Source organism: Lucilia sericata, unplaced genomic scaffold (genome assembly GCF_015586225.1).
Source record: "Lucilia sericata isolate MDLA Ls3-8-SP2 unplaced genomic scaffold, ASM1558622v1 Contig000272F_arrow, whole genome shotgun sequence".
Lineage (NCBI taxonomy): Eukaryota > Metazoa > Arthropoda > Insecta > Diptera > Calliphoridae > Lucilia > Lucilia sericata.
The window spans coordinates 214,180-235,539 of record NW_023994297.1 but is presented as its reverse complement, the minus strand read 5'-3'; the positions used below and the strand labels follow the sequence as shown (position 1 = coordinate 235,539).

General features: G+C 29.3%; 2 protein-coding genes across 4 annotated transcripts in view; one reads left to right on the top strand and one right to left on the bottom strand.

The window, feature by feature from the left end:
- Positions 1-3,789: 3,789 nt before the first annotated feature.
- LOC119603070 (NFX1-type zinc finger-containing protein 1) lies at positions 3,790-7,443 on the bottom strand. The gene is made up of 4 exons (XM_037954946.1): positions 7,213-7,443; positions 6,091-7,142; positions 4,668-6,017; positions 3,790-4,449 (listed from the first exon to the last, which is right to left on the bottom strand). Exons 1-4 carry the CDS (start codon positions 7,337-7,339, stop codon positions 4,159-4,161), a joined length of 2,820 nt encoding a protein of 939 aa, XP_037810874.1. The 5' UTR covers positions 7,340-7,443; the 3' UTR covers positions 3,790-4,158.
- An 893-nt stretch (positions 7,444-8,336) lies between these two features.
- The window catches only part of LOC119603064 (dedicator of cytokinesis protein 3), a 77,030-nt gene continuing 64,006 nt past the window's right edge, over positions 8,337-21,360 (top strand). Inside the window, exons 1-2 of one of the 3 annotated variants that reach the window (XM_037954933.1) lie at positions 8,337-9,106; positions 9,305-9,431. In XM_037954933.1, coding sequence (XP_037810861.1) covers positions 9,398-9,431 — 34 coding nt within the window. In that variant the 5' untranslated portion in view covers positions 8,337-9,106; positions 9,305-9,397. Of the gene's footprint in view, positions 9,107-9,156; positions 9,175-9,304; positions 9,432-21,360 lie in introns of those variants that run through there. The other 2 variants (XM_037954934.1, XM_037954935.1) reach the window with 2 other exon arrangements.

Sequence of the window (21,360 nt, the reverse complement as noted above, 5' to 3'; positions counted from 1 at the left end):
AATTATTTATTATAACAAATTTTTAAGTTGGGTTTTACTTATGAATAGGCAAAACTAACTAAGTTACTGGTTAAAGGTGCGAAAACCGTTTTTTTTAACCCGTATCACAAGATTTTGGAGGTGTTTGGAAAATTTCATAAACATTATTGTACTTGGAAGCACCTTTCAAACAAATAGTGTCCCCTATTCTGCATTTTGATTATGTTTTCGCATTCAGTTACGTTACGCTCGAAAATTGGTATTCCAACAAAAAAACGGAATCGTATGAAAAAGAAGAAGCAATTCCATATTCGTTTCGAATTTTGTAAGTTATTATTTTAGTGACGGAGCTTCGAATCGAAATGCAGAATACCAAAGTTGTCAAACGGAGAAATTTTCGATTCGAATTGAAATGCAGAATAGGGGTGAGTATCACTTCCTAGATATTTATTTTTGTCGCATAGTGTTATCGACTAAACTGCCTTTTTTTCAAAAATCAATGGCCACTGTAAAATTAAATATATATGTATATTTTTTAAATTTATTGAAACTCGCTATTTATGAGGACTTATTTAGCAATATTTTATAATTTCTAACGAATTCCAGAAAATAGATGAAAAATTAATAAAAATCAAAATTTTAAACATGAAATGCAATTTAAAATCAAAATTCTATATTAAAAAAAAAAATAATATATCTTTTACTAAAGATTATTATGGAATTAGTTTAACTTTCAGATAATAACTTATCGTGTAGTTTATATACAAATTACTAGTCCCATAAAGTTCGAGATTTTTTTTTAGTTTTAATTTAATTTAACAACTGTATCGTTTGTTTTTCAAAAATCAGCATTAAGTCAGCAACTTTCTTTTTTAATTTTATCTATCTGCAATATGTGTGTAAAATTATTAAACAAATATAAAAATTGGCTTTTTAACTAATATGTTAACTAGAATATTAGACAATGTTTACAAAGCGTTCTTTTAAAAAAAAAATATTTTCCGTCCAAGTTGACTGGCCGGCACTTTAAGTAATTCGTTAGTCTCGAAATTGTAATTATCTTTAAACAACAATCATCAACATTTTGCCACAACAACAATCAACATATTAATTCATCAAGCAACATACGGTGAAAATTCTGTATTCATATTCAGTTATAAATTTAAAATTGGTATGTACATTTTTTTTATTTTATTTACATTTTTATTTTATATTTATTTTTTTATTGAAATTGAAAGCCGGTTTCTTTAAAAAACTAAATTTTGTTATGTTTATATTAAATAAATGCGAGTAATTATTATTACATATTTTTAATATAAATATATGAAAAAAACTTTCGTATTTGGAGGAACTGGCTCTTAATCTCAAAATATGTTAAATATAAAATTTTGATTATTTTTATATAAAATTTAAATTAATGTTTTCATAAAAACTTTTATGTAAATTTTAAAAGAAAATTTATTACTTTATGAATAGAAAACTTACTATTAGACAGAGCTGTAAATGAATCATTCATTCAATTATTCCTGCGATTCAATTAGCAAATTTTGAATTAATTCGCGAATTATTCATGCAATTCAATGAGCAAATTTTGAATTAATTGTATTCAAAACAAAAATGAATTGAATGAAATGAAATTTGAATCAATTCAAATGAATTTGTTAAAAATGAATTGCAATTCATTTCAAACTCAAATGAATTGTAATTCGTTTCCAATTCAAATGAATTGCAATTCGTTTATAATTCAAATGAATTTGTCGAAATGAAATGCAATTCAATTCACTAGAATTCATTAATTTTTACCAAATTAATTTGAATTGGCTCAAATTTCAATTTTTATTTCTTCTTTTCAGTGTGAATTGGTTGTCAGTTGAAAATTTTTGAATGCGTTTTTTAGATAATGTACATACATACATAGCATATTAGCATATTTATGAAACACAATTGTGTTTTGAACATTTTTTTGGATAAATTTCCATGTTTTAGCTCTTGAATTTGATTGATTGCAATTCATTATTCATTTGAATGAATTCAATATCAATTCAAATGAATTGGAAATAAATTGCAATTCACTCTAACAAATTCATTTGAATTGGAAATTCATTTTATAAAATCATTTGTATTGAAAACAAATTGAAATTCATTTCTGCCCAATTCGTTAGAATTAATTCCAAACCAATTAAAATCAAAAAAGAATGATTCAATTACAACTCTGCTATTAGAGCTTTTTATACCCTAAACAACTTTAATGGAGAGGTTGGCTGGCTGTCCATGTAAACCTTGTGTGAAATTTGGTACACAATATGGCGAAGCCTATTAAAAATGGTTAAAATCAGCCTATTATTTCACCTAGCCCCCATACAACTGAACCCCCGAAAAGGGCCTTTGAGCTCATAATTATGTTAAATATAGCTGTATCGATAAAAAGCAGCACAAATAAGTTTTATATAAGCCTTGATGACCTTGCCAAATTTCATAAAAATCGGGCCTCATTTGAACCTAGCTCCCATACAAAGTCCTCTTCAGAAATGTCCAAAATTCATATATAAACAAAAAAAAAAATAGTTTATCGTCCATAAATTGCATAAATGTACCGGAAACAAGATTATATCGGCCACGCCCGAATATACTGTCTTACTTGTTAGTTATAGAAAATTTCGAAAGTACCATTTGAAGAGTGAAAAAGTACTATAAACTACATCTTATAGATTCTCATACAATCAAAAATGTTATGTATCTATGTTCAATTATATAGAAAACTCAAAAAGTGTCAGTTGAAGAACGAAAAAGTACCCTCTTAAAAATTCTTATTCAGTCAGGAACCTGCATGTTAAAATTTTCCTTTCTATGTTCAATATTATAGTACCATTTGGGAAAATCTCTTTAAATTTTCAAAAAAGTACCATTTGAAAAAAGAAAAAGTACAAAAGAGTCCCCCCGATTAAATCAAGTTAAGTTTTATGTTTACAGATTCAATATTTCAAAAAATACAAAAAGTACTTTATAGAATCTTATTCTACCAAGGCCTGGTCTATATTAATATTGTTAAAATTCAAAAAAAAAAAAATTAGACTAGAACGATGTGGAAAACATTTTTTTCTTTGTGAAAAGTTTTAATAAAAATAGTACCTTTTTTCGCTCAGGAATAGACTTTTCGAAAATTAAGTTTGCAAATTACTCCGTATTTAAATCTGTACGTAGCACTGGTAAAACACAAACGATACAAAATCAAATTTTTAGTAAAAATATTAATTTTTATTAAAAAATCATATTTTTGTGAAAAATCAAAATTTAAGTGTAAAATCAAGTTTTTAGTAAAAAAAGTTCGTTTTAATAAAATGTCATGTTTTTGTGAAAAATCTATTTTTTAGTACAATTGTAATTTTTAATCACTTATCCATTTTCCAGTGAGAAAAATTAAAAAAAAACGGACAATGAAATTTTCAGTCAAAAATTAAATTTTTGAAATAAAAAAATTTGAATTATATTGAAATGTCGTTTTTTTTTTTTTTTGCAAATCTACTAGAGTTTCATTGAATAATTTCTTCCAGGCTATTCCCCACCCATTAGAAATTATCGGTTTCCTAATAAAAATCATTTCTTCAAATAATATTGTTTTTATTTTCCGTAACCTTTTTCTTTAATTTCATTATTTTTTTTATCGATTTTTTTGCATTTCCAAAATTTCGAGATCGCTATACATACTTACAATTAAAACTCAAAGTGCACGATTGAAATGCATTGTAAATATTGTCTATTTTAAAAAATACAATTAATTATAAAACATTTTAAAAAGAAAACCCCGTTAAATATTTTCAAGTAATTTTTATTCTTTATTAAAATAAGGAGACGAAACTTAAAAAAAATACAAAATAATTTATCTTTCTGTTCACATTTTGATTTAAACAAAAGTATTGTAGTTTACAAACAAACAAAATACGTTTACAAAAATAAAAAGTATATATTAAAATAAATAAAAAATGAAATAATAAATTAAGTACAAATTAGTTTTCTTTCTCGTCAAACAAAAAAGTTATGTGAAAATGAGTAAAACATTTAAACAAATTAAAAAAAATATATTACGGCGATTGAATATTCTTATAAATTGAAACTTTTTTTATTACTTATGCTATTATTAAAAAAAATATCGTTTATGCTTAAATCTTTGGTTATACGAAATTACGCCTCTATGGGAAATTTGGGACCCATGGCATTTTGTTGTAATAATTTCTCTTGAATTTGCAACCATGTACTGCTACATTGACTTAGCAGCTGTAGATTTCCAATGATATACATGCCATGTTTGGCACGTGACAATGCTACACATATACGATTTGTTTGCTTTAGAAAACCAATTTGTGGTATTGTATTATTGCGTACTAATGAAAGCAATATAATATTACATTCCAGGCCTTGGAAACTATCCACGGTAGACGCCTTTAAGTTGTAAAGAGAGGGATATTTTTGCAACTGAAAGAGTTAAAAACAATATTCTATTAGTTTCTTTAAAAATATGTACGGCTTGCTAAACTATATTTCAGAAAATTCATATCATATTTAAAATGTATCTGAACAGGATTTCGAATGCAAATTGTTTTAGAAAAGTAAAGGGTCCTAAATACACTTTATATCTGTAGAATTTGTAGAATTTTCTGAAATAGTTTTTTAATACGAATCAATTCTCTTACCTGCTTTCTAATTAAATCAACCTGTTTGGCATAAGGACTTAATATGTGTATGTCCTCTGCAGCGTAATCAGCATTCTCAATTAAATGCAATGACAAATTAATAATTTCCTCAACTTCATAGGGATTATACAGTGATGAATCATATTGGGTTTTTGCCTCTTTTATATTGTGAGTCATAAAAAAGAGATTTGTTGACATTTTACGTATGGCTGGATATTGTGTAACCGATTCATCACTATTCAAATCTTTATAAATTGTATTACACAAGAGATCAGCTATTTTTGGATGCATACGATATTGAGTTTTCAATTGTATGGGTTCGGTTTGTTTGGTAAATATCCTTTCAAATAATGAAATATTCATGTGAGAATATTGTTGGAGTTGATAGCTAGAGCTATAGGGTTGCAGTTGTTGATGATCACCAATCATTATAACATGTTGCGTGTAGGGTGTTAAGCAGGCCACAACATGAGATTCCAAAATTTCGGCTGCTTCTTCAAAAATAACGATTTTGCTTTTCAGCAAACGAAATAGAAAATTGGTTTTGGCCGCACAAGTGGTGGTCAGGGCAATTATTGATTTCTCTTTGGCCACATAGTACTGGAACATAATTCTAATTGTTTGCAATTTTTCAGTAACCTCGGCCAATTCGCGCTGGGCCTTTAAAATCTCTTGATAGGTATCGTCTGTACCATCGAATTCTTTGTGTTTTAATTGTAAATTTTGAAATTTAGTTTTAAATTCTATATTAATCAAATAATACAGTCTCTTTAATTTGGGATTAATTTGTGAATGTTCCACCACATCTTTAATATTATATTTAGCTATAGCCGGATCTCTAGATTGACTGCCGAATCTTACTATTTTATCTGTATACTCAGATATCTTGATTAAAAATTTATCCAAAGATTCATTGGTGTAGGTTATTAAAACCAAAGGTGTTTCAGCATTTTCTATTAGAGTTTTTACCATTTGTACTGAAAGATAAGTTTTACCTGTACCCGGCGGACCTTGTATAAGAGTAAACTCTTGTTTAAAAGCCTTTCCGAAAGCTTGCAATTGTGAATCATTTAATCCTAGAACATTTTGTGGTGGTTCTTCTTTTAGAGGTTTGAATGTTTGTCCATAACATTGGTAAACTGTATTTTCATTTAAATATGTGGGTATTTTGTCTTGAGGATTTTCCATGTCCACTATATAGTTCTTCATGGGAAAATTGGTTATGGTGCAATTTTTCAAATAGTTGAAAACATTGTGATAGGGCTCAAAAAATGCCGGTGTCTCAAACATCAACAATTTACGATTGTAAATGTTGCCAATATTGTACTGGCGTACGATTTCAATACCAATCTGAAAGTTGTAAAAATTGTGATTAGAATTCCTGGATGATTTTAAAAACTAAAAATTATTTTTTAATACTTACGAATCCTTCCTTCATACACTCATGACTAGTGTACGTTACTGTGGCCAATATTAGATTGTCAAAATTATAACTTGTGCTAAAGCATAACAGAGCTCCCGATTTGATTTTACGTAGCTTTTCCTGCAATTGATACGGCATTTGCACATCCTCCGTATCCATATTTCTGCGTGAACCTAAAACATCTACGAATACCAATTCATGGCGATAGGCATCCAAAAATTGTTCATTTAAAACAATTAGAACATTTTCATAAACATAAAAATTATCTGGTAATTCGGTGGTACTACGTTTGTTTTTCAATAAACCAACACAATCTTTAAGGGGCAAGAGAAAGTCTTGTTTGAGAAACCCCAGATGTTTTGATAGGTATTCTTGAACACTTTGTTGTGAAGAGGATTGATTATTAATTTCGAGGTCATTGTTAAGGGATTGTGATTGGCCTTTTGTTAAATCCTCCAAGGTGGGGAATATATCCAGAGTATCTTCAGTTTTTTCACGTTGTTTTAAGGCTTGCTCCAGATTTTCCTTTAGCTGTAAAACAATGTTTTTCTTTTTAATGGACACATTATCCGTTTGCTCCAAAATGTTTAGCAGATCCTTTAGCAGTAAATTTCCTTCTTCTTCCTTACAAAACAATTTAAAAGATTGTAATACCAATAATTCCATATTGTTTATAAACTGTAGCATTTCTTCTTCCTTTAACCACATATCCTTGAAACGTTTACACATTAGTTTAGCCACGAGTAAACGATATTGTTCATGCAGGTTGCTATTGAGACTAAAACTCTTTAACACATCCTTATGAAAACCTGGCAATTCTAGACGACAAATTGTAGCCAAAACGCTAGTATAAAGTATAATTTTTTCCTGACTATCATTTAAATAAATTTGATCCATGAAGAAATCATACTCCAATGTTGTTGTGTATAAGAAAATATCCAGTGGAGTCATTGTGGATAATTTTCTTAGGTCCGTTATTTTAATTTTGTTCTTCTTGGCATCTCCCTTGTTGTGGGCAGCTGCTTTTAGGGTTAATTCTTTGATATAATCATCTGTAATGGGAAAATGTTTAGTTATTTTTTACGGTAATTTCCAAAAAAGAAAAAAATGTCTACGTTTCACCTAAAGTATTTGTTGTTGTCTTTATATATTCGGTATTTGCTTGCTGTTTGGTTTTTACAGTTTTCTGCACATCTTTGAAAAGTTCTTCGTCATCCTTGTCAAACCAATCACAATCGGAGTCGGACATTTTGGAGATTAATAAATTTTTTCAGTTCTATTATAATAATACTGCAATAAACGATTTTCCCGGAGGACTTTTAGTTTTTGTTTTGATTCTTAGTTTCTCTTTGGTTTTACATTTTGTGCTGGCAATGCTTTTTTGCAACAGCTGTTGAAAGCAGTGTTGCCAATTCAATGGCTTTTTAGAGTATTTTGAACTTTTTATTTTCCTTATACAAAATATTCGAAAAAATCGGGAAATACAGTAATTTTTAAACACATATGTAAATTTTAAAAAAATACTTATTAAGTGTAATTATTTGACATACATACATATACATATACAATTATTTCTATACAAGTCAGAGATAAAAGGGCTTTCTATAAGTTTTCAATTTAATAATTCTTACAACCAGTTTAATTAATATGAAGGCTATTTAAGATTCTGCAGTCTTAGATTTAACATTGATTTTGTTCATGTATTTGAAACAATATAGTTTGTAGAGGACCACAGTTACATATGTACATTAGGGCGGCCCCATAATGGAAGTTGATGATTTTCCCGCCAAAAATTCAAATTGATTCTTTCGAAAATACAATTTCTTTTTTTGCTTTAACTTCAATATTTGGTGATCTGGATCAACGGATTATCATTATTAAGCCACGATTTGGGATGAAGGTTGGTTTCGTAAGAAATTTGATCTAGAATGAATTTCGAAAAACAAAAAAAAAAAAAACGGTGAAATTTAATGAGGTGTACGATATACATGTTATTTATTTTAAGTTTATTACATTAAAGTTATAAAATGTAAACATTTTTGTAAAAAATTATAAAATTTTTAATTTTATAAAGATTTCAAAAATATATTGCCGATTTTAAGGCCAGTTTTGACGATTTTATGCGAATATTATCTGGCAACATGTATGCTGCCCTTATGTGTTGTTGGTGTTTCCACGAATGAAAACAAAACGGCAATAAACAAAATATTACTGCTCCCCAATTTAGTTATATTTCTCAGCTCGTGGCGTATGGACGTGAGTAGTGCTAGTGGAGGTAAATAAATACACAGTAAGAAATTGCTCACAAAACTACCACACAAGAGTAAAATAGAAGAAATAAGAATTAAAATATTTTACATACAATGAGAATGAAACAGTGATTCTAATTGGAAACGAAAAAAAAGGAAGTTGAAAAAGTGGTGGAGTGGAAGAAGACAGACGGACGACACACACAACAAAGAAATACGAATAAAAATAATAACAATAACAACACTGGCAGCAAAAGAGGAAGTGTGCTGTAATAGCAGCAGCAGCTAAACTGCACTGCCAACGTTTAGCGCATAACAAAAGATATTATTTATTAAAACAGACAAAAACAAGACTAAAATGAAGTGAATAAATGAAAGAAAGAAAGAAAAAAGCAAAAAATCCAAAAACAACGAAACTAAATCCTATAGGAAAATTAAAGGAGAAGAGACGTATTCATTTATCGATTTTCAAACGCGCAACGCAGTAGTTATAGTCAACTAAACGACGAAAGCGGTTGTGAAAAATTTTGTAAAAATACAATATTTTTTAGCAACTTAGAAAAAATTTGCAAAAATGCTAAAATTAAAACAAAACAAATTATATACTAAATAACTAAACAAAAATTCTTAAATTAGCCATAAATATAATTTAAAAACAAAATCAAAGTGATTTTTTTAAACAAACAAAAAAGTCTGCAAAAATATAGAAAAAAAAATAAGTTCAATGCAAGAGAAAAAGGCGTGTAGTAGTGTATAAGTAAAAAAGTGTGTGTAAAGAAAAAGTAAAAGTGCAAAATAGTGCAAAAAAAAAAGAAATATAAAAAGTTTAACAAATGTAAATTAAGTTTTAATAAGAAATTACAATATTTTAATAGTTTTTCCATTAAAAAATGTTTTCAAAAAAAATTTAATATAAAGTATTTTATTTTTAAAGCATCTAATTTATTGTAACCTTTCTCTCGTAGTGCTTAATTGATAACAACAACAACAATAATTGACACAAACAACAACAATAATAACATTTAATAAATACTTTTAAAAAACAACAAATAAACAAAATGTGGATACCATCAAACAACAAATACGGTGTCGGTGAGTATCATAATTATAATGATGTTTCTATTCTCTTTTAAATAAGATATACAATAAATACAACATCATTATTGTTGGCATCATTATTGTCAATAGTAAAAATAACAAGTAATTCTAAAGCGCACGATAACTAACCACATAATTATGACAAATAAGCCGACGACTAAGCGAACATTGCATCAAAAACTTCAATTTGAATTTTAACAATAAAATTCGTTTATAAATACCTACATATGTACGCATTTCTAAAAAATTTTAGAAAATTTTTGTTAATTATTATTTTAAATTTAACGCTAATCGAGCATTTTTACAAATTCACTAAAGATGAATATTTACATTGCTTAGGCAGCAAGAGCTTATAAGGTCTCTTAGTATAATGAAATGTTGGTGGAACCACAAAGATCCTATGTGGTGACCCTAGCGAGAGCCGGACGAGAAATCAAAATGAGCAAGTCTGAGTCACTAAAAATTATTATACCCTACACCACTATAGCGGGAAGGGGATTATGCCTTTGGGCTGATGTTTGTAACACCGGAAAATATTAAGTTATGTCCGTCTGTCTGTGTTCCCATGTAAACCTTTTGCGCACGCTACAGGTTGCAATTTTGATGAAATTTGGCACGTACCCCTCTTTTGATCCAAGGACGAACGCTATTGAAAATGGTTGAATAAATTATTTCAACTAGCCCCCCCCCATACAACCGCACTTTCCGATTAGGGTCTTTTAGATCATAAATACGTCAAATATAATAGGTAGTATATCTTTTCAAAATTAGTTTTTTGTCGATAAATTTATTAAATATGTTGGAACCAAGGTAAAATTCAACATAAATGCTGCATAAATGCTGTAGAGTATCATATGGTCGTCCATGTCCGATTATAGTTTCTTATACATATGGGCGGGCAATTTCACATCAAGTGACCCAACTCAAAAAAATTGATTTTGACGAAATTTGCACCAAGTGTTAGTTAGTACCATTGGATAGTAGGCCAGACACAAATTTTCAGCGCTATTGGTCTAGAACTGCCGCACTTAGAGGGGTCAAAGTTGTACATTTTGGTCATACAGGATTTTATTCAAATGAGTGTAACTTTTCACCTTTAGGTCCTAGCAAAAATTGTCTAAAGGAGTTCAGATAGTTATTTCTTCATTGTTTCCAAAATTTTTTTTTTTTTAAATTTTTAAAATTAAAAAAAAAAATTTTTTAAAGAAAAATATTTTTAATATTTAGCACTTAATTTTCCGCTATTTTTTTCAAAATAGACGTTTTTGATATTTTGTTTCTGAAATTGTCTGAGCTTTCTTTAAAACAAAAAAAGGGAGTCTTTTGAAAAACAAAATTAAAAAACTTTTTTTAAACAATAAAGAGATAGCCATCTGAACTCCTTTGGAACATTTTTGCTAGGACCAATAGGTGAAAAGTTACACTCATTTGAATAAAAATCTGTATGACCAAAAATGCACAAATTTGATCCATCTAAGTCCGGCAGTTCTAGACCGATAGCGCTGAAAATTTGGCCTACTATCCAATATAACTTTGACGTACCAGATTTGGCATAGTTGAAAGTAAACACGTAAAGACAAATATCTAACTGTCATTAGTTAATTCTAAAAATAACACATTTTAAATAAAAATTATTTTATTGTTCAGATATTTGTTATAGTAATATGAATTATATTCATGTTTTTATTATTTTTATAATTTACAAAGCATCCAATTTTTAGAATTTATATTCCATTGGTCATAATTTATTGGTATTCTACTGTATCCACTCATCATAGTACACATTTCTACAATCATTTTTTATCTATGTACATTAGTATGTATGTACATATATATTTTTACTTTTACATCAGTGTTTGCATTTTCAATACCTCCGAAGTATGTGTGTGTTTTTTTTTTTTTGCTGAATGATGCACATGTTTCTCATTTTTTCAGACTTTTGCCAATTATAATATTTATTTAGTTTTTTCCATATCACTATCTCATATCATTTATATTTCAAGAGTCTATAATAATTTAATGAGCTTCTTTTTATCTTGAAATTGAATACATATTCGTATTAATAATTTAAATTGTTTATAGTTTTTACTACTGTTTCTGTTTATTTATTAATGTTTGTTTTTATTTTTACATGCTGTTCAAACAACTACCCTTATTATAATAAATTTTAATAATTATTTTTATGATTCATATAATTTTCTTGGTCACACATTATGAATATGCATAGTAGTGAAGTTGTTTTAGAATAATTTTATCTTCCCACTAAGGTTTTTATTGCTGTGAGATAAATATACATAAATATGTACATATCTATGTAAGATCATTAGGCTGTTCCATAGATCACTTGCGAGAGAAATAAAAAAAGAAATTTGAAGAGGGCCCCAGTTCTCTGTCAGCAATTGAAAATCTTGATCTCAGTACAATATGTTCAAAAAATGTAATGCAATCTTTTCGAAATGGGTCTCAAAAATTCCTTAATTTTGAGCTTTTCTCGAGAAAAATATTTTTCTTGGTGTATTTCTGGTCCGCAAAACGACTTTTAGTGTATTGTAAGGGTCATATAAATTCGAAAAAAAAATCTAAAAAATTATGGAATGGACCAAACAAAAGGTCAAAAAAAAAAGAAAATTTCAATATTTTTTGTATAAACTAAAAATTACGACCTATTTCGATAAAAACCGAAAATAATTTACAGCCAAATATGTTTCAAATTCTTAAAAAGGCTATTTCTCGAGACACTCTAACGTACATATACATATTTATATAGCAAATATTCTATATGGGCAATTTCGTGTCAAGTGACCAAACTCAAAAAATCGATTTGGACGAAAATTGCACTACGGTTTCGGTCAAGAACTGCTGGGCTTAAATGCGGTCAAAGTTGGACATTTCGGTCATACAGGTTTTATTCTAATGAGTGTAACTTTTCACCTATTGGTTCTAGGAAAAATTACACTCATTTGAATAACACTCTGTATGACCAAAATGTCCAACTTTGACTCCCTCTAAGTCCGTCAGTTCTTGACCGATAGAGCTGAAAATTTGTGTCTTACATACTATCCAATAGTACTAACCTTTCGCCAAAAACGATTTTTTGAGTTGGGCCACTTGACATGAAATTAACCATATGTACGTATGTAAGTACTTGTATAGTTTTATAAATTAAAATAATTATATATATATGTATATATATATATATATATATATATATATATATATATATATATATATATATATATATATATATATATATATATATATATAAAACCAATAGGAACTGAAAACATTTAAAATATCATTATTGTGGACAAGTTATACTGCGATGGAATTCTCTGTTACGATCTTAATTACCCACCTCATATTAATATCATATATTGATCTTAATATGTATAAACTTGGGTAAATTATGGATTGGCATAATCAGATTTATATAAACATTGAATGACTAAAGTTTTTTGTTAAATTTATTGCAATAGTTTGAATTTTTGCCAGTTTTGGGATCGAGAAATTGTACTAGGCACTGCAACCATGACAATTCCGATCGCTTCCAAGCAGCTCCTACCTGTACTTTTAACGTATTTTGGGTCGTTGACGATTTTTTTACTAAAGTATTTAAGAGTCTAAATAGCGTTTTTTGATCGATAACGACTGTAAATATTCTAAAACTACAGAGATGTGTTGCTTGGAAGCGATTGACTTGTTTGCAGTGCCCAGTATAATTTCTCGATCCCAATCCAATAGAGATCATTCAAAATGATATGGAGCAACAAATAAAAGCATAAATCCCCAAGAATTTTTCCAATTTAAGGCCTGAAATTTAAAATTTATGTCACGAAATTTCTAGTGAGTTCTTGTGAAGATTTTGTCCAGATAGAAATGAACTATAGGAAATATTTGATGTTAAAGTTAACCGATACCATGTGTGCTAACCTCACGGCCACCACTGTATGTACATGTGCCCCTACAACCAATATTTTGATGTGTTATAAAAAGAAAGCTTTTAGTTAGCAGTGTATAACTTCTACTGATCAGCAGAAAAAAAAACAACACTTACCTATATACCCCCAGTTTCGTAGCTAGAATGATAGATATTTTTCCAAGAGCATCATCATGTTAAACATTAAATTAATCTTTAACTTCCAATTCCGCAAAAAGGGTTAATGACAAAGAAAATAAAAACGTGAAAGTCTTGCTTATTATTGTTTGGTCAGTATTGAAAATTTCTCTTGTTTTTTATATTTCTGCATCTAGCCCCAACATCATTATGACGTCTTATTTATACATATTTTTTGTTTGCCAATTTATCCACTTGAATAAACATAACAATAAGCAAAAGAAATGAAAACGAGAAGAAACATAAAACAAAAAAATAAAAAAACACAAATCAACCGACTAAAAAACATCAATTCTCTTGAATAAACACATGACACTCTTCTTGAACAACAGCCAGTTGCGCTCCAATTTGGAACAGAAAAGAAAACAAATGAAAAATTTGTTGATGGATGTGGATGCATGGATGGTACGAGGCGGAGATCGAGAAAAAAAAAAATAAATGCTATGAAAAGAAAACAAAAAGCTAAAACATTAGCGACAAGAACAAAAATAAAAGAAATGAAAACGTCAAATGGATGATAAAAAAATGACAATGAAAATACTATACGACAATTACAACAACTTTAACTTCAACAATGATACAAGAGCAATAACAATGAAGTAAGAAAGTATAGTGGGCCATGACGTGTCATATGATATCCTACACCAGTTTTGAGTATAAAATGCGATTTATTTTTCATAATAAAGCATTTATGTTGTTGTACTTTAGTTTCGATATGTTTATAAAATTTATTAATGAAAACCTAATTTTATAATGGAGAATTAATACCCAGCAATAACTCGGTAATGGTTTGTACATCCATAACCACTTACTTTTCAAAGACCCTGGTTCGTATTCTAGCTGGCTCTTTTTATTATTAAAAAAACAACTTTCTCAATAACTTCTTTGTAAGATAAATTGCAAGCACTTCTTTAACTTACTATTTGTAAGCGAGCGTGGAAGTACTTGCCTCCAATGACACCACCGTGTTAAAAGAAGGTTTTATTAGTAGTGAAAAGAGGTTTTATTAGCTTTTTAACTCATTACTTTTCAATGTAAGTTTTTCCTGGGTAAATGGGCTAGGGGGAAATATGGATCGATTCGCATAAAATTTGCTGCCTGGATTTAATTATTGAGCCATTATAATACAGGGTAACGATGATGCTATAGTTAAGCAGATCAAAGTCACTGATAGGAATCGAATCCACGACCCCCAGACTAAAAAGTTAGCATACTTCCAACTATCCTACCGGAGGACCTGCATGGTGTTATGTAAATTTTATGTAAACACAATTTTTTATACTTAATTACATCACGATACAAGTGAAGGAGTTTTATATGGGAGCTAGGTTCAAATGTAACCCGATCATCCGGCATGGTGATCAAGACTTATGTAAATCATACTTGTGACGATTTTTGTTGAGAAACTAGAATATTTAACTAGAAATTTTAACATCAGCTCAAAAGCTCTAGACGGTGGGGAAAAGCGAAATAATGGAACAATTTCAATCTTTTGCAATAGGTTTCGTCCTTGGGCCAAAAATGCGTACATGGCATATTTTAACGAATCAGCTTGAAAAATGCGATCATGCCTTGCGCATAGGATTTACATGAACAGTCGGCCAGACTGACGGACAAGACCTAATCGATTCTGAAAGTGATTCTATGCCGATTGGTATACAAACAAAAGCAGAACTCCATAACGCCCTTCCGACTATAGTGGTGTAGGGTGTAAAAATAAAAGAAACATGTAATGGAAATGTGTCCACAGGCATATCTAAATGTTGATGGAGATTTAAGAGTACTTATGATGTCGTATGAGGATTTATCTTGTTCTCAAGAGAATGTATTAAACGGCTTTGTCTTTGATTTGAATTTAAAGTTTGAATTCTAAAATCGGCTTAACCATATTACATGTCTCCATCCAAAACATAGATGTTTATTAACAGTATATTGTTTAATTAAGAATATTTTACGCTTTTGTCAATTGTCATAGCTTTTCCACCGAACCAAACTGATTTTGAAATTATTCGATTTAACATTTTACCAGGCTGGGCTCCATATTTACTAGAGTATACAAACGATTAATCGACTAACATTTGTCGATTAGCTGCTCGAATTTCAAACCCGATTAGAATTTACTATTTATAAAATTAATAAAAACATCCAGTTTCCTTTTATTCGATTAACCGAATAATTTTAAATTATCCGATTATCACTCGGCTAACATAAAAGCTAAAATAATTATTTCACTAACCGAATAATATAGAAACACGAATGATTGAATACCCTTATATTTACACAGACCAATTTCCTACAAAGTCCTACACTTATGCTAAAATCGTACAAGGGCAGAGCATTTTTGAATATTTTATTCGTGTAATGGTTGATCCCTGAGTTTTGCCTCATTTGTCGTCTATTCGCCAATCATTCCATTTCGCAATTATTATCACCGAAAGCTAGGTGCAGTAATTATAACTCCATCATGTTTGATATTTATTTTTTTTTTTTTTTCATTAATTCATGTATCTAAAAATTAGTTACTGTTTAAGTCCTTAATTTGTATTTTTTTATTCTTATCCTTGGCATAGATAGAAAGACATTAATGTGCCATCAATAAAATTTTCTTTAAAAAAATCAACAAAATTAGTTTTAATTCATAGTTATGAAGTGACAGGTGATGATTTTAAGACAATCGTGTCGTACAATAACATTATTGCATCCTGATGATAACATTTTGAAAATTAAAGTTGAAAGCATACAATGTTTCTATTTAGCATGAAACTAACTATATATGTAAATATCAATCAAATTTACTTGTGCATATGTGACTAACGAATGCATTTAGAACAATTGTGTTCTAGACTATTTGCCATTTTACCAATGTTTGATTAGTTGGGTTATTTGAAAAACACACCCATTTCAACAACAATTTTTTAGTCATAGTCATCATCATCTGTTAAAACAACTTTAGTTCTTTAGTATCATTATACATCTGCACGTTTTACATACTAGTGTTCAGATACTCACACACACACGCACACACACTATCTAACACGTAGTTCCTCTCATTCCCTTCCTTGTCATCTTGACTGCTGAGTGACTTGCCTTCTATGTGACTGTAACTGTGGTATGTCACATTATGCCTCGGGGTTTTGACATTGTACAATTTGCACATTTTATTCAAACATACTGGATAAATGTTGATCTATGTTGTCACATTTGTGGCACAAGTTATACTCGCTTCGTTAGCTTTTTATTCAACATTTTCTTCTTTATATTTCTTTTATGACTTGGAATTTGGAAAAAACGATTTTGTGGTAAAAGGGATTTATTTTAAACCAATTTTAACTTTTTCTCTCTTTTATTTTAAACACAATTTTAGGGTTGCATAAAGTTATCAATTGTCTGTTTTAAAGTGAAATTTAAGAAGAATTAACAAAATTACTCTGTTCGCATTACACACAGTACATAATTATTTTATCCAGTGATTGATTAGAATTCCATAGGCGTAATACATAAGCTGATTGTTTGATATACGGGCCTGTGATTAAACCAAAGTTTATTCGCCACTAAACCTAAAACGGATCAGATAACCACAACTATTACATTTTGAGTTGTTTAAAAAATCTCTTGTATTTGCTAAGAATCTCGAAAACCTCATGTGATAGAAAAATTCTGAGGCCAGATTCATTAATTATACTTTGGTCTCAGTGTTTCGATTTTTTAATTTGTTTGTGAAATACCAACGCTATTCTTGGGTTGGTGCTTTTTTGGCACTTTCTAGAATCTGCAGACCAGAGATACAAGCCGAGACGGCTCAAATCGACGGCGGCTGGCCGCCGGTAATATTTTGCAAGCCGCGCCGCCGCCGACTTCTTTCGGCTCAAAAGCTAAGCCGGCTTAAACGTAGCCGCTGATAAAGATTAGAATCACACATGTATTTCAGAACATAATTTCACCAAATTGAACGGAGTTGCCACTATTTTAAATTCTTATGGCAAATTGAAAAGAGTTGCCACACAATATTGTGCTAATATTAAAATAGTGAAAACTACAATAAATGTCCATTTTCTGCAGAAAAAAACTTATATAGAGACAGGTTTCTATGTAACAGACTATTATACAAAGATTTTTCAATATAATAAACCTTATAAGGTCAATTTCTAAAGAAAAAGTTAAATTGAGCCGACAATTTAGCCGCCGCCGAAATTTTCTGTAATAAGCCGCCGCCGCCGACCCAAAATGGTTGCGCCGCCGCCGGCGATCATTTCCCATCGGCTTGTATCTCTGCTGCAGACCGCAAATAACCTCTAAAAGAACTATGGATTCGTAAAACGGGTTTCCGTTAATGAAGTAGATTTTGTAGCCTCTAACATTTACATTAGCAACAGATTTGTATAGGAGGTGATAGAAATAATGGAGGGATTTCAATAAATTTCGTCTTTGGAACTGATTGAAACTTTATAAAAGACTAGGTTAGGTTAGGTTAGGTTGATAGGAGGATGTATACCACATCAAATCCGAAGAAATACACCTAGGCCACTATCGGGCCTGTTGTGCGCTCCTTATCATGAAAAAAAAAAATCACTGAATGAATTACACGGTGTGACAAAATTACAAAAAATCAATACACTCATCGCGAGACCTAGTGAAGTTGATAGGTCTAGTAGAGTAGATTACAGTACCATTTTTAGAATCTTCAATATACCCTAAAACAACGGTTCCCAAAAGGGGGTCCGCGGACCCCTAGTGGTCCGTAGCAAAATCCTAGGGGGTCCGCGAAGACGAACGAAAAAAATCATGAATAAAAAATATTCTCTATTTGTTAGAAAATATTAAAAATATCTCCAAATTTTTCATAAATACTAAAATACACAATTTTTATTCAATAATCCCAGATTTGTTGGTGACTCTTTGAATTTTATTGTTTCGGTCGTTTATCAGGATGAAGCTAGGCCCTACAAATTTATTGTTTCACTTTTATAAAGTAAAGTATTACGTGATTTGTAATTTTTAAAAATATATATGTATCGAAATAAATGTTTTTATAGCAGACGGATAATGATTTGCCTTAGAATTAAATACTGATACTGGTATCCCGGAATATGAAGTTAGGTCACATTTCATAATATTTTTTTAAATTGTAAGCAAAAGTGTTAATCTAGTTAATTTTAAATATAAATATTCCATTCCAACGTGATACACAGATTTTAACTTCATTTTGTCCAATATTATTAAATCAACATCAGAAAATTCATAGCGTTTTGCGTAAATAGTCAAAACCACGCAGTAAAATAATTCGTAGGTATTTTAAAATTCAAATTTAAGATCCAAATTCACAGTACATTCGCAAAGAGTTCAAGTCATATTTTATGTGGGTAACGCATTCCGCAACAACATCGAAGAAGTCTAACTTTCACATATTTTCCCGAAAACTTAGCTTACATACTCAGCTCACTCCTATGCAATCGCAAAAAAATTTAGAAACATGACTCTTTAAGCACATGTCGACAATACTTGTTAAAGAAACCTTTTCTCTACCTTGACGAGAAATAAACATGAAAGCTCTCACGATCATAAAATTAAACATCATGTTAGAAGTCATTCTATATTTAAAACCATGAAATTGAAAACATCTCCGAAATACTAAATGTTCTCAATGTACGGGAATATTTTATAGGGTTTATGGACCAGGACTAAGATAATTTTCGGACGAACAATTACACAGTGATACAGCAAAAAAATGCAGGGGTTCTCATATACCAATTCCATTTCGTTATAGTCCATAGAGTAGGAATTTATTTTTAATTTTTCCCGATCACTTCGTTTAGTTCCTTTTTAAGAGCAAAAGATGTGAAAAAGAGCTATTTTTGAAGTTTTAACTTTAAAAAATATATGTTTGGTAGTTTGCAACCGATTTTCAAATTGGATATTTTGTTTTAAAGATACAAGTGTTGTCTTTCAACCCAAAAAAATAAATCAAAAATTTATGATTAATGTCTTGGTTACGGCCATTTAAGTAAAAAAAACTCACACTTTTTTCACAATTTTTAATTTTCAAACTGCTCTACGTTGGCCATGAATTTTAGCTTTTATTACATTTGAAAAAAGGCACATTAAGTTGGGTTTCCAATGATGGTCAATTTATCATAATCGATGAAAAAGGTTATGAGTTGTGCTAAGTTTTATAAAAATATAGCATATTTCTTCCATACAAAAACGTTCATGTTTCTGGTTTTCTTTGTAACAAGTTTAAAAAATGTTTATAAACATTTTTATACAAAAATTAATTTGTATGGAGAAAACCAAAAATTCGAGAAACATGCTATTAGAAAAATTGGCATAAATCATAGATTTTTATGAAATAACAAATTTTAGAAACCTTCCTTTATGTGATTCTTCAGGAAAGTAATAAAAGATGAACTCACTGCCTCATGGTCAAAGTAGAGCATGATGAAAATTTTTTAAAAAAGTGTGAGTTTTTTTACTTAAACGACCGTAACTCAGACATTTGACCATAAATTTTGGATTTCTTTTTTTGGATTAAAAGACACTTGTATCATTAAAAAAAATATCGGATTTGAAAATCGGATGAAAACTACTAAACTTATGATTTTTGAAATTTAAAACTTCAAAAATGGCTCTTTTTCGCATCTTTTGCTCTTAAAAAGTAAGTTAACGAAGTGTTAGGGGAAAACTAAAAATATATTCGTACTCTATGGACTATAACGAAATAGAATTGGTATATGAGAACGCCTGCATTTTATTTTTCTTCACTTTTGTATCACAGTGTTATTTATAACAATAAGATATCAAAATATGTATGGGGGTCCGTGAAATTAAATAAATTCCTCAAGGGGTCCGCGAAGTAAAAAACGGTGGGAACCGCTGCCCTAAAAGACTAACGCTTGTATTTATAAAAAAATCTTATTTTGCTTTTAATGCACTCAATAGTTAAAGCACACTTTAGCCTTAAAAACCATTAATAAAATTGTGATATTCATAAACAAATAATAAACGTATATTAACTATTGTGCTGATTTATGTTTAAGTTGGCAGCACTGTACAATATGGCTGTCATTTTATGTGTTAGTGTTGCGTACAATTAGGATAAAATATTCGTTGATTCGGTTTTCTTAATTTCATATTTTTGTTTATAATAGATTTTTGACAATAAAAACAAACTTTTAAGAAAAATAAATATATATATGGCTTTAATAAATGTCTATTTAGTTCAGATGTATAAATATAACATATAATTTCTAATTATTATTAAAAGTATCCGAATAACGGATATTTTGCGACAAAATATACATCACTATCACACATTTTCTTATTTTTACTTATTTTTCTTGTAATTTTTGATAAATTTTTGCAAATATTGATAAATTTCTTTGATATTTGACTAATTTTAATGCCGGCGAATATATTTTGCATTAGTATAACACTAATCAATATAATTTACATGGTTAATTACTTTATGGCATTATATTTAACCAACAAACTTTGAAAAAGCCAAATCAAATGATTTTGTCCATCATTTGGTTGACAGACGGGCATTTCCAAATTGCCTAAAAATAGTGCTGGACAATTGGAATATTGTCAAATATTCATGCATTAATCCAATAATGCCTAGATTTGAGTTTTTTCCTCAAAATATAATCGTTTAAAATTTTTCTGGGATTTTATTTACAAATTTGTAAACGTTAAAATTAGAATTTTTAGATTTTATTTTAAAAGAAACCATAATTAGTTTTCGCAATCAACCTAAAATTACCGGAAAAATCTTTATCTGAGAAAAAAATTGTTAAAAAACAACTTATTGTT

Coding starts and splice junctions, on each gene's coding strand:
- LOC119603070 (XM_037954946.1), bottom strand. CDS start 7,339: ATGTCCGACTCCGATTGTGATTGGTTTGACAAGGATGACGAAGAACTT. Junction 7,143..7,212: donor GACAACAACAAATACTTTAG/GTGAAACGTAGA, acceptor TTCCCATTACAG/ATGATTATATCAAAGAATTA. Junction 4,450..4,667: donor TTGATTTAATTAGAAAGCAG/GTAAGAGAATTG, acceptor TAACTCTTTCAG/TTGCAAAAATATCCCTCTCT.